This window comes from Eupeodes corollae, chromosome 1 (assembly GCF_945859685.1).
Source record: "Eupeodes corollae chromosome 1, idEupCoro1.1, whole genome shotgun sequence".
Lineage (NCBI taxonomy): Eukaryota > Metazoa > Arthropoda > Insecta > Diptera > Syrphidae > Eupeodes > Eupeodes corollae.
In genome coordinates this window covers 251,860,023-251,874,638 of record NC_079147.1, presented here as the reverse complement: position 1 = coordinate 251,874,638, position 14,616 = coordinate 251,860,023, and the positions used below count along the sequence as shown (strand labels likewise).

Below are 14,616 nucleotides of genomic sequence, written 5' to 3'. Positions count from 1 at the left end.
AATATTACGAAAACAAAATGATTTTATCCCCAAAACAATTTTGTGTAACAAAAATTATGATTTAGCATCGAATTGACAGTTCTTTTTATAAAAAAAGAAAAACCTAAAAAAAAATTAAGTTGGTAAAAATTGAATTTCGAGTCAAATATGTTTTGTTTATCGACTCAATTCTTTTCAAGAATTTGATATTATTTCTTTATACTAATTTTAACTTCCAAGAAATATTGTTTTCAACATTCTTAAAAATGTTGAGAATAAGCGAATTGATAGTTTTTTTTTTACAAAAAATGAAAATCTACACAAATAATTAATAAAAGTTGGTAAAATTAACTTTCCACTCAAATATCGTTAGAAAATTTTGAGATATTGGCTTTTAACAATTTTTTTCTTTTAAAAAATATTGTTTTCAACGTTCAATAAAATTTTAAGAAAAATCGAATTGACGGTTTTTTTACAAAAAAAAAATAAAAAACTTATAAGAAAATTCAACAAAAGTTGGTAAAAATTGGTTTTCGACTCAAATATCTTTTCTTAACTTTGACATCTTGACTTCCAGCTAATTTTAACTTACAAGAATTATTGTTTTCAACATTCGGACAAATTTTGAGAAAATCAAATTGACATTTTTTTTACAAAAAATAAAAACCTAAACAAAAACTTAATAAAAATTGGTAAAAATTGATTTTCCACTCAAATATCTTTGGAAAACTTTGAGATATTGGCTTTTTTATCTTTAAAAAAATATTGTTGTTAACCCTCAGTAAAATTTTGAGAAAAATCTTATAGACGGTTTTTTTCACAAAAAATTAAAACCTATTAATTAAAAAATTACTTACGACTCAAAAATCTTTTAAAAATTAAAAATATTGTCTTCAAACTCTTTTTATTTCACAGAAAATATTGTTTTCGATATTCAGCATTTTAATTTAAAAAAAAACCGTTTTTATCGGGGGTAAACTTATGGAGTAATTAAAAAAACACGTTTTTGTATGGAAAAATTTACCAAAAGTCTATCGGTTCGTTCTTGAGAAAGTTCGAATTTTCGACTACCATTTTATCGAATTTTCTACCATGGTAATGTCATGATTGATTATCTTGATCTTGAGTTGGAATGTTTTTACGAATTCAATACTTGTCATATTGTTCCTATAAGTCGCCAGTAAAGATAATTTTGAATTGTAAATACCTCAAAATGGAAAATTATCAGTGTCGCATTTCTTTTTGCATAATTTCAAAGGATTTATTTACCTATTTAAAAAAAAAAAACATTTTTATGAGACGCTTTATTTAATTGGAACTGAGATGCATTCAGAACTGGTGTGTAGCTTTATTTAAAATTTTGACTCCACTTTTATTTAAATATTATTCATCATTGTTATTAATGTCAAGAACTTTTTTTTAAATTTAAAACTATACATTCAACTTTAAATAACGTTAAATCCCTAAACTCCGAAGAAATTATTTTTGGCATAGGGAGTTTTCTGAACTTTCTTAACTAGACTGAGAGGAAGTGACAAAAATGTCAAACTGTTTTCAAACCTTTTTGGGGCATATTAAAAGGTACCTATGGCCCGGAAGCAGCACAAAGACCTCCAAACTTGTATTTTTGTATCCTTGATGAAGATGGTTAAATTTTGACAGTATTGAAGTACATGAAAAAATCGACCCAAGTCAAGTTTATTTTGCAAAAATTTCAAACATTTGACAAATTTTTATGGACAGAGCATTCAAACTCTACCAAAATAGTGACAAAAAAGTTCAAAGTTATAAGCAAAATTACCTAAATTAAGTCAGTTGCAAAAAATTGAGTCTAAAGCAATTCGTTTTAAGACCCTTCTACGTGGCAAAATGAAAAGTACAGAAGAATATTCCTTGTAGACCTGTTGGTATTAAGATCTTAAAGTGCTGACAAAAATTCCCCTAAAATTGGTCCAACACTCTGAAACCGACATATCTTGAAATGTACGTTAAAAAAGTTTGGAAGAGACTTCACTTTCTAATACCTTAAAGAAGCTTACAAAATTATTTCACAAGTTAATGGAATACAAATCGATTGACAGAGTATCATCCTTCACTTCTAGAAAAAATTGTACTTTCTTGAAGAGTTTTTTTTTTTTCAATTTATAAACGTACAAAGACATTTTCTTCAATTAAGTTAATAAGTATTTAAAAACGTCGCAAGTTTAACTTATTTTCTAATATTTGTTTTCTAATTCTTTATTTCCAGAACTTCAGTGCTTTTTGTATCGATTTCTTTCATAGTCCTCATGATAATATCTCTCGTTTGGCTAATATTCTACTATATCCAAAGATTTAGATATCTACAATCAAAGGACCAACAATCCGTAAGTTAAAATCGAAGTCCTCATACAAAACATTTTAGTAAAATTCTTTTGTTTGTTTCTTAAACTTTATTCAAACAGAGACACCTTTGTTCAGTAACCAAAAAAGCCATAATGAAAATTCCAACAAAGACTGGCAAAAGCAACGACAAAGATGGCGATAGCGATTGTTGTGCCATCTGTATCGAAGCATATAAATCATCAGACTGTATACGGGTACTTCCGTGCAAGTAAGAAAATTCATTGTTAAATAAAAAAAAAAAATATTTTTTCGTTGTATTGTTGTTTATTTATATTTTTGTTTTATTTTTAGACATGAATTCCATAAAAACTGCATCGATCCATGGCTAATTGAACATCGCACCTGTCCGATGTGCAAATTAGATGTACTCAAATTTTATGGCTATGTGGTGGGTGAGCCAACATCAGCAACATTAACATCGACAAACGAACGAATCATTAATGCTAATAATGATCATTTAATTGTTACACCATCAAATAATGTGATTAGTACTCACTTTATTGCTAATAATAGTAGTAGTAATAATCAAAATCCAAGAAGTACCGTAAATAGTAGTAGCACGAGTAACAGTACTGGTCATCATAATAATAATTATCCAGTAAATGTTATTATGATAAGTCGTGCTCAACCAACAACAATTGATGCATCGACAACAACAGACAGCATCGGTGATAATAGAATAGATGATACTAATAATACTATTGATGTCAATATCAATAGTAGTAGTAGTATTAATAATCGTAACATCAATAATAGTAGTAATATTACCAGTAGTAGTAGTAGTAGTGGTGCTGGTATTACCAGTACGGCTAGTCGTCAAGTGACTGATGTTTAGATATGTAAGTTTTTTATTTTTTAATCATATATTTGTTCGTTTAGTTTTTAAACCAAAGTCAAAAAGATCCTTAAAAATATTCTGAAATTTAAACTGGAAATACTTAATGATCCACAAAAAGATCCATAAAATAAAATTATTGTAACAATTCAATTAGTTATACCTTTTGATAATTATAAATTCATGTCCTGTGTTAAACTTTAATTTTTATAATAAAACAAAATTGAAGCCATAAAAAAGAAACGCTCAAAACCTTAAGAAAATGACGCCAGCAAATTATCGCTGAGCTCCAAATTTCATTAGGAAGTCTTACTTAAAATAATAAATTAACCAGAACCCAAAACAAACAAACGACTATAAGAGGTAATTGGAATTTTAACAAGCTTAGTTTTCAGTTAGTAGAATTTTTGTCAATTGCCAAATTATCGGACACAGTTTTTGTTTCAAATTGTAAATTGTTTAGTGTCAATTTTCTGCCTGATACCGAAGTCAAAAAGTGGTAAAGTTTAGTTTAATAATTTTTGTTTGTGAAAATATTAGAACTGATATTTTTAGACTCTCACACAAGAACTAAGTTTGTTTTAAATCCTTAAGTATAAAACATAAACAGGATTTAAATCTTAGAAATTTCAGCATAAAAATCTTTCCAAGCCAAAGAGTTTGTTAAGTGGCATTTAAATGACGTATTTAATTGAGTAAACGACTGTAAATACACGTTTTTCTGAGCATCGTATAATATTCTCACTCATAAACGTCTAAACGTCTTTTTCAAATTTCACAAAAATAGTATTTTGAATATTGACACTTGAAACATACTTCCCTTTGCAAAAATGACTTTACCGTACTTAAAATACAATAAAAACAAAATATATTGAACAAAATAAAAAATACTACCGCAAAATTAAAATATTATTAATAATAATTAAAACTGTGACACAAAATAAAATTAATTATAGACACAAACAAGAACTAGACTTAAAAGAAAATTAACATTTAAGCGTTCCTTAAACTTAAATAAAATATGAAATGTAAATATAAACAAAAATAAAAAAAAGATAAAATGAAGATAGAAATTGTAAAAAAGTATAATACAATAAATTTAAATTTAAAACAAATATTTAACCAAGACTTATAAAGTATGATTTTTTAGCTTTTGCTAAACAAAAAAGAAAAACAAAACTTATTTAAAGCAAAATTTTACAAGTATGAAATGCTTTTTGTTCATTGTTGTTTTTGTTTGTGTTAATTAAGCCAGTTTAAAAACAAAACAAAATAAAACGACTATTAAAGGTGCCAACATATAAGTTTAAACAAAAAAGTTGATCATTAAGTTTAGTTTAGAAAACAAAATGTGTTAATTTAAAAACTAAGTTGTATTATAAAAAAAAACCTATATATCAATTTTCGTGCTAGTTAAGTTTTGAAAAACTTATTGATTTTTATTTGCTCGGTTAAGATGTATTATTCAAATGTGCAATGTACGACAAAAATTACATAATTTATCAATTTATTGATTAATTTTTAAATTAAATTTGTTATGTTTACTGATGATGATTAAAATAGACACACAAATAAATCAACACAGCTTATGTTTAGGTAGTTTATAAAACATTATATAAAAATTATATATTGTGTAATAATGCTAGATATTAAATGTTGTATTTATGTGTAATTTGTTTCTTATGCTAAACAAAAGAAAAATAGAACTTTTCATTCAAATTTTTATATACATACCAACAAATAAAAAAAATATTAAAAAATAAATAAAAACTGTATAATAAAACAAATCGCTTTTCTTTAAAATGCTTTTCTTTTTTTTTATGTGTTCATTTTTAATTTTATATTTCTTTCAGTAAATAAATAATCTTGTACATTTTGTTTGAGCTGGAAATCAAGCATTTAAAATCACTGCACAGCACAAAAAACATGTCAAAAGCGAACATTTAAGCACTACACACAATGTTATTGTTTTTCCATAATATTTAATTATCACAAGCATTCTAAATCAGCACATAAAAATATGGATTAAGGTTGAACGTGCTTTCTCATTTAGTCTGGTCTTTTGTGTGGGTACAGTTATTCAATAAGGTAGTGGTAATTTTAAAATCGTAATTTCCATTGCACATATTGCTCTTCTTATTTGTTGTATTTAATTAACAAAAAGAGAGTTTTTTTGATTACATGGATCAATTTAGCAGTTAACTTTATACAACAAATTGGTTGAGAAAAAAATTCACTTAAGGCCTAAGGCCACCTTAAAGACTTTAAAGATAGACTTTTTGGGAATTTTTTTTTTCAAGAAATAGTTAATACCAAATATCATAAAGAGCCTGGGATGCGACCCACACTGATAATTTTCCACCCACTTGTCAATTTTGCCTTGCTTAAAAGTTTGTAGGTTATCGAGTTTTGTTAAAAAAGGTGTCAGTTGAATTATTCTCAAAAATTTTAAAATTACCAACATGTCATGCAATTGTTTGATTTTAAAATCTATTTTTTTTAGCTAGATTTTTAGTCGAAAACCAATTTTTAATAATTTTAGTAGCATTTCTTAAATAAAAGAGGCTGAGATGCTACCCACACTGATAACTTCCCATCCCGTTTCTCGATTTGTCTTGCTGATTAGTTTGTCTATATGTATCAATTTTTACCAAATTTGAGTACTTTTTTGTAGATTTCATTTTTAACTTCCCATAGGAAGTTATTGTAATGGGTCCGATTTGTCAAATTGAAAATTTTGACATTTCTCGACGTTTCAAGGTCCCTAGAGTTGAAATAAAAGATTTTTAGAAAGATGTCTGTGCGTGCGTGTGTACGTACGTTCGTACGTCCGTACGTTCGCGACGTTTTTTTTTTTTGTTGTCCATAGCTCAAGAACCAGAAGAGATATCGAATTCAAATAAATTTTGTGATACAGATAGTAAGGCAGAAAGATGCAGAAACAGCTCTCAAGAAAATTGCATGGGTGGTTTTTCTTACCATAGCAGTTTGAAAAAAGGTGAACATTTTGGTTAACCCTAAATATCTTATGAACCAAAAAACTCTAGAGACTTGAAATGAATTTTATATGATAAATTGTATCAAAGAAGTATATTTTTTGGAAAAAAATCCAATTAACGATTTTTTTATAAATCAAAAAAACTGATAAAATAAAATTTGTCACCTCCAAAATTTTACTACTAAAATATGATTTCATCTCGAAAACAGTTTTGTGCAACGAAGAATAATGTTTTTGACATCTGATAAAATTTTGAGCAAAAATCTAATTGACAGTTTTTTTTTATAAAAAATAAAAATCTTAAACTTAAAAAAACATTACTCGAAGTTGGTACAAATTGAATATCGATTCAAATATCTTTTCAAAAACTTAAAATTTAGTCTTCAAACTTATTTTATCTTATAAGAAATATTGATTTCAACATTCTGCAAACTGTTGAGAAAAATCAAATTGACAGTTTTTTTACAAAAAATAAAAACCTAAAAAAAAAATTAATAAAAGTAGGTAAAAATTGATTTTCGACTCAAATATCTTTTCAAAACTTTGAGATATTGGCTTTAGTTGTCAACAATAAGTAAATTTTAAAAAAAAATCAAATCAACAGTTTTTTTACAAAAAATTAAAAACCGAAAAAAAAATTTAAAAAAAGTTGGTAAAAAATGATTTTCGACCCAAATATCTTTTCAAAAATTTGAAATATTGGCTTCAAACTTATTTTATTTCACAGAAAATATTGTTTTCGATATTCAGTAATTTTTATATATGTAAAAACCTAAAAGTCCGTTTTTTCCAAAAAAATAAAATCTACAAAAAAAGTACGCAAATTTGGTAAAAAGTGATACGAGTACATTTAGACAAACTTTTAAGCAAGACAAATCGACAGACGGGATGGGAAGTTATCAGTGTGGGTCGCATCCCAGCCTGTTTTTTTATGAAGAAACGGACTGTTGGATTTTTATAAAAAACTACTGAATATCGAAATTAATATTTTCTGTGAAATAAATTAAGTTTGAAGCCAATAATTGTAATTTTTGAAAAGCTATTTAAAACCAAAGTAAACTTTTACCAACTTTTGTTGATTTATTTTAGTTTTTTGTAAAATACTATCTATTAGATTTTTTTTAATTTAATGAATTTTAAAAACAATATTTTTTGAAAGAAAAAAATGGTTTATCTCAAAGTTTTGAAAAGATGTTTAAGTCGAAATTTAATTTTTACCAACTTTGAGTAATGGTTTTTTAGGTTTTTATTTTTTATAATACTGTCAATTCGAATTTTCTCAAAATTATATCAGATGTCAAACACATTATTCTTTATTGCACAAAATTGTTGTAGAGATGAAATCATATTTTAGTCGTAAAATTTTCTAGGTGACAAATTTTTTTTTCAGTTTTTTTGATTTATAAAAGAAACCTTTAATTGGATTTTTGTCGAAAAAATATCTGTTATGTATCACGTTACAATTTATGATATAAAATTTAATTCAAGTCTCTAGCGGCATTGGTTCATGAGATATTTAGGGTTAACCATTTTGGTTACCTTTTTTTAAACTGCTATGGTAAAACAACGACCCCTGCATTTTTTTGAGAGCCCTTTCTGCATCTTTCTGTCTTATTATCTGTATAACAAAATTTATTTCAAGTCGATATCTCTTCTAGTTCTTGAGCTATGGACAACGAAAAAGACGTCGCGAACGTACGTACACACGCACACCGGGCATCTTTCTAAAAATCTTTTATTTCGACTCTAGGGACCTTGAAACGTCGAGAAATGTCAAAACTTTAAATTCGACAAAACGGACGGATTATGATAACTTAATATGAGTAGTTAAAACAGTCGAGATTACAGAAACGGGATTTTACTGAACATATCAGCGATTGTGTACACTAATTTTTAAGCGATTCATTTCAAATTACAGCTGTGCAGCTTTTTCCTTAAACGTCCACGTTTAAGAGTCCACGGCCGAACTATAACCTAAATTTTTGTTAATCATAATGAATGCATTTTTTTGACAGTATCCACAGGGTTATCCACTTTGCGATTTCAAATGTATAGGATTGGAACTCGACATCTGTTTCACTTAGTTGTTAAACCAATTTTTGAAAGTCTGACATTTACGAAAATGAATCCCTTAGCTATGTCACAACGCATACAAATTGTTAAATTGTGGTTCTGCCAAAGCCCCATATCGTGCTTTTAGAGGAGATAATGGTTTACATAAGAAATTTGTGCATCATCGTTTGCTCGTACTGCTCGTGTTGACGAAGATCCGAATGTGTCGTTTCCTCCGTTCTCAGGAATTGGAACTGTCTTACGGCATATTAGGGCGTATTTTGCATTTGGATCTTCACCTACATCCATATAAAGTCCAGATCACACAACAACTGAACCCAGCTGACCATTCACAACGCCGCCGTAGATATGTCGAATGGGTTCTTGAACAACAGACAAGCGACGAAGCACATTTCTCACTTTGTTCGGTGTGTATGTTAATAAACAAAATTGTCGCATTTGGTGTTCTGAGAATGCTCAAGTTATTGAAGAGAGGCCATTACATCCACAAAAATTCACTGTTTGGTGCGCTGTTTGGTCCGGAGGTGTGATTGGACCCCAATTCTTCGAAGACGATGGAACGACTGTTACCGGCAATTCGGAGCGTTATGGTCATATGATAACCGACTTTTTTGATAGCTATTGAACAATGCGACTTAAATAATATTTAGTTTCAACAAAGCGGTGCCACATGCCACACAACTCGAGCAAATATGGCTTTATTGCAAGAGACATTTCCTGGCCGCGTAATTTTTGGCCACCAAGATCATGTGATTTGACAACGCTGGACTTTTTTTTGTGGGACTACCGTGCGTTTATGCAGATAAACTTATAACTTTTGAGCATTTAAAAACCAACATTCGTGAAGTTATATCTGAGATACCACCTGATATGTGTCAAAAAGTGGTCGAAAATAACCCCAACAATTCGCGTGGTGATCATTTATATGATTTAGAGAACAAAAATATTTTAAATGTGTTTATTTACGTTTGCATTTGAAACCGCAAAATGGATAACCCTGTTTAAAACTTTTCAATATTAGCTTAAAAACATTTTTGGTACGCATTTAATATTAGTACCCGTGGCATGATGGTTAGTGCGTTGGGCTGTCATGCAAGGGGTCTTGGGTTCAATCCTTGCCTGTGCCACCTTAATTCAAAAAAAAATAATTTTAGCGGGTACTGCCTCTTGCGAGGAATTGACAAATTCTAAAAGATTATTTCTTGTCATGAAAAAGTGCTTTCTCAAATTAGCCATTCGGATTGGGCCTAAAATTGTAGGTCCCTTCCATTCGTGACAACAGTACTAGCACACAGGAATGGTTGAGAGTTGTAAGTCACTAGGCCCTGGTTCACAACGGACTGTTGCGCCACCCAATTTATTTACACTTTAAATATTTTAATATCGTAAAAAATGAGGACACATTTTGAAGATATCCTATTTCGAAAACAAAAATTTAATATTTCTTAAAAAATCAAAAATAGAACCAATGGGAATTTTGATAATCAAATATTATTGAAATTGTATAAAAGCTTGTGCAGAAAAAAATGTATTCAGATCGGTTAATAAGTTCTTGTAAAACTTAAAAACAAAATAATATTTGGGAAACCATTTTGGAGGAATACAAAAATATGTTTTCATTGAAAAAAGCAAGAATTTGTTGAAAATTAAAAATAGATCTATAGGTTAGTTTTTGAGAAAATTCTAATTTTCGATTTTTGACAGACAGTCGGAAGGAATTGGGGGAGCCTCTTTTCTGGACTTCTCTATGCAAAACTTGCCGTGAGTAAAAGTAAGAGAAAATATCGGTCCATTTTGAGAAAATTCGAATTTTCGATTTTAGGCCAACACATTAGCTTAGAACTGCTTTTATTTATAATTTCCAATTTTGAATGTCTTAGGCTGAGGAGCAAGGGATAGACAAACCAACGGAATTGCCGAATAGTAACCTTTTACAACTTTCTATATAATCGTAATATTATAGACTTAGAGCCGGCAGGAGAGAAATGTTGGGAGTGGAGGATAACCATAATTTCTTGATGTAAATGCGTACATATACGCATCATTATGTCAAATTCAAGCAAATGGCAATTGTTTTTTTTTTTAGCCGTGGCCAAAAAGGTAAATTTTCCTATGTTGAGGTCGAAATGAAAACCACATGAGTGATACATCGAAAGTCAGAAAAAATCCCCTGAAACACAAAAAAGTGTATTAAAGACGTTTTACTTTCAGCATTCTGCTTGCCAGATGCATTTTAAGCTTTTTCAAATGCATTTTTCAACCTAAAACCCCGATAACTTTTTTCCTGTAAGATATAACCAACAAAACGATTTACCAAAACATGAGAAAACTTCCCCTGATAACGAAAATGTGTAACCAAACGTTTTGGTTGTAGCCTCCTGCTTGCCATACGTATTGTAATAGTTTTTCAAATGCATTTTTCATCTTAAAACCCAATAACTGTACATCATCAAATTATAAGAAAATCAAGCATTTTATTTTCAAATTGATTTTATAGCAAACGTCATTCATTATAAGATTCATCGGATGAAACACTAAAGTTTTGAGAAATTTTCAAATTCGATACCCGAGTACTTTAAGGTCATCATTCCTGAGCTATTAGGGGAACATTATAAATAAATACAATTGATTTTTCGAAAATTCTAGGGTGGCCTAAAACCTTAACTACGTGTTTCCACGAGGAAAGCTTAATGGAAATAATCCCAGTTTGTATTCAAAATAATAATGCTGATTTAAATTTTGCAAATAGCGAACTGCGTCACTAACAAAAATATGTATTTAATCGCATGGGCACTTTATCTTATTTTTTGTAGTTCGGTGTTTCTGCTCTCTGCATACTACATATTGGGAAAGTATTCAACATTGTACCTGAACACAAGATTTAGGAATAAGGTTTCTAATGATAACTTATTGAATTATTGGAAAATTATTTTTGTTTTTTTAGTAAAATTCGAAGGAACTCACGATGAAAAATTAATCTTCAAACTCAAGCCTTATTTAATTAAAGTTTTCAAATTTTCATTTATCCAGGTAAAAATATTTGACAAATAGTAACAAAAGGTTTTAGAAGTTTCAAGTTAACGAACGGACCGAAAATTGATCTGTTCGTTTGCATAATGAACCCTTTTATACGTTTTGACGTTTCATTGAGCCAACACAATTCTTTTTCTAGAAACATCAATTTTAAGCGGAAAGAGTAAAAATGTTAATGTACACGTATTTGGTGTTTTTAACTAAAAATATAAAACCTATCGAAACATTTTAGTGAAATAAAGCATATATTGACTTTTACTTACTTGCGTCCATTCTTTTAAAAGTCTTGCAACTAATTTTGGGTTGATTAACGAGTTTTACAGATTTCTAAGGATGGTTGCTACTAAAACAAAAATTGACGTTTCGAGTAAAAATATAACTTTCTGAACATAAAATACTTCTAAATGTCAATTTAACAGCTGAGTTGTTGCGAAATTAAATCAAACTGATTTAAATGTTTGTTTTTTTAGCCTTGCATATTATTTTAGAAACAAGCGGATCTGACACTATTTTTTGAATAAATGAGTTCAAACATTTTTTTTAGCATCAGACAGGTATAGGGCATCCTATACTTATTCTGAATAGTTTAAGCTCTCAGTATTTTTTTTTTTTGATGGATTCATAAATTGAACAAATGTTTGGTTATGGATTATTTTATGATTTTGATAATAAAATGCCATAATACAAACAGTTTGGTAAAAGTGATGGGGAAAGCTTCAAAAATATGTTGAAATTTCTCCAAAGTTATGTTTTAAGTTTAGATACGAGTAAAAAGCACTACTAGCTTTAATTCTTGTATTAATTGAACGTCCTCCTCCTTAATGTTTTCAAAAAAGTGAATATTATCAAAAAAGATATGTCCATTTACCAACGTTTCGAATGAAAAAAAAAAATACTATTGTTGATATAATTTACTTGGCGTTACTCTGATTTCGGCATTTCGCTGTCATTCACAATTCTTTAGAAATATTTCAATTATTGGTCAATAAGATCAGCTTAACAAAATCTGCAAAAATTTGGTAAATTTGTATACGATTGTACTTTTGTTAAAAAAAATAATATCATTGTAAAAAGTTCTACTGTTTTATACACACATATTCAAAGTTGTTACACTTAATAAGACTGGGCCCAATAACAACCAGAAACACATACGCTATTGTTGCTTATCATTTGTCTGCTTTTTACACATTCATAAAAGACGTAAGTTATTCACTCAAGAGCAACAATCAAAACCTTCACTCAGCATTTCAAACAACAATAAAATTATTCTGACTTTTATTTATTGTTTCCAAAGATTATGGATAGCCAAGAAAGTATTATGGAACTTGAAGGTTCCTACTTTGATAATACTTCAGTCATGATTGACATGTCCCTCCCAAATTCACCAACATCACTAGATGCTCCAATCGCTGGAAATGTTCTTCAGCAAATCGAACAATGGGAACAACGACTGAGTCGATATAACATCAATCCACCACCACTATTGTTTCATAACAACAATTTGCCAGAACGTTCACAATCATCGCTGTCATTTTTGAATGAAAACAAATCAGTCAACAGCACCTGCATGACAAATAAACTGGGACTTCAACATGGAATTGTTCAGACAATGCGAAAAGTCTCTCGTACAGAAGTAAGTTATGAAAATATTTTATTCTCCAATTTCAAACTTTTGTGTGTTTTTTTTAAGGATTCAATAAAATTCTCGGATACAGTTAAAAAACGTCGATCTCGTTCAGCTGACAGCAGATTCAGCCAGAGTATGTCCCTTCCGAATACAGCTTATCAAAAATTGACTGTGGACTTGAACACGATGCCATCTACGTCACGGGAATCTAGAAAAACAATGCGTGTTATACCTGTACTCGATCCGGAACCAGAAGTTAAAATACAAGTTAACGGGAAAGGAGTCGACATATAAATGAGGAGCTTCCATAACTATGTATAACCTTGGGCTGTGTCTACCAAAGTGATAAGAAAGGTTGAGCTAAAAAGCTATTATTCAGTTGTACCTATGTTTACCTAATAATATACATAAGCTTTTATGTTATATTTTCTATATTATATTACCTATTAATTTATAATCTGGCAGTTTTCTCATTTTATATCAAAATTATACACAAAATATTTATTTTGATATTTTCAATTAATTTTGTTTAAAATTTTTGATATGAAATGAGTATTTGTCGTTATTTGAAAAACAGAACTCCGTAAATATCTTAAAAATAAAATAAATTAATAAACTTATTGAGATTTTTTTAATTTTTTAAACTCAAGATTAACACATTTACAAAAATCCTGGTCACACTATTTTACCCTCTACACAAACCAATCTGACAATTAGGAGTGGGTTTTTGACACTTTACTCCGAAAAATTAACTCCGATTTAGATTATGGTTAGTGTATGTGCTAAGGACTCCTGAGAGTATGCAGTTTTTTAAGGACATAAATGGGGTTATTTTCTAGGGTTTAAAAACCTATTTCCGGCCAAAGTATTTGAAATATTAAATGGTAACGGAAATAATTTCGAATGTTTTGCACGGAAAATAGAGGAAAAATCCCACATCTTGTGAAACATGAAATTGAATAAAATTAAGCAGGAATAAACTGCCCATGTCAGTATTTTCAGTTTGTTTCAGAACAATATTATTTCAAATATTATGCTGGTCATTGTTATAGCTGTAAATATTAATGAAAAATGGCGTGGGTGTTTGTGAGAAATAGACTTAACTTTTTTTTTTTATCAACCAGAAGGGTAAATTTAGGTTTAAAAAAATGGTTTATAGTGGCATTTCGAAGTTCACGTCAGAAAAATTTAAACATTTAGTTAGAACTAATTCAATTTTAATTTAATATTTCATTTTGGTATCACTGAAATTGTCAACGAAACACATGCTAAGTTTCGAATTTCTGTCGAATTCTCTTGAACGTAAGAAAACCTTGCACCATCAAATGCCAATACATAAAGTTTGAAGTATTGTCTTTTCCATTAAAAGAAAACTTAAACTCGTTACTAAAAACTGCACAAAAAAAGGAATTTAAATTTTGTAGAAAATTTGAGTTTTTAGAAAAAAGCAGAGCCATCTCATAACTTTTGATTAAGTTATTTATTCCTTTAAAAAACAAATTATAGAAACATAACATCGGAATTTAAAATTTAATTTTTTCAAGAAAAAATATTTTTTCATGGTTTTATACAAAAATTTACTCAAAAGCTTTCTGCTTATTTTCTGACTTTAAAGATGTGTTCAAAAATGATTGCCATCTACATGTTAGGACGCGTTCGTATTTTGATGAAAGAAAACTTTAATAA

General features: G+C 28.9%; 1 protein-coding gene across 4 annotated transcripts in view; it reads left to right on the top strand.

The window, feature by feature from the left end:
- LOC129938372 (E3 ubiquitin-protein ligase goliath) overlaps positions 1–13,511 on the top strand; it is an 86,006-nt gene extending 72,495 nt beyond the window's left edge. For 3 of the 4 annotated variants that reach the window (XM_056045880.1, XM_056045879.1, XM_056045881.1), the window contains 5 exons: positions 2,228–2,345; positions 2,424–2,572; positions 2,656–2,752; positions 12,598–12,936; positions 12,994–13,511. In XM_056045880.1, the coding sequence (XP_055901855.1) occupies positions 2,228–2,345; positions 2,424–2,572; positions 2,656–2,752; positions 12,598–12,936; positions 12,994–13,224 (934 nt within the window). In that variant the 3' untranslated portion in view covers positions 13,225–13,511. Of the gene's footprint in view, positions 1–2,227; positions 2,346–2,423; positions 2,573–2,655; positions 3,551–12,597; positions 12,937–12,993 lie in introns of those variants that run through there. The other variant, XM_056045882.1, reaches the window with a different exon arrangement.
- Positions 13,512–14,616: the final 1,105 nt, after the last annotated feature.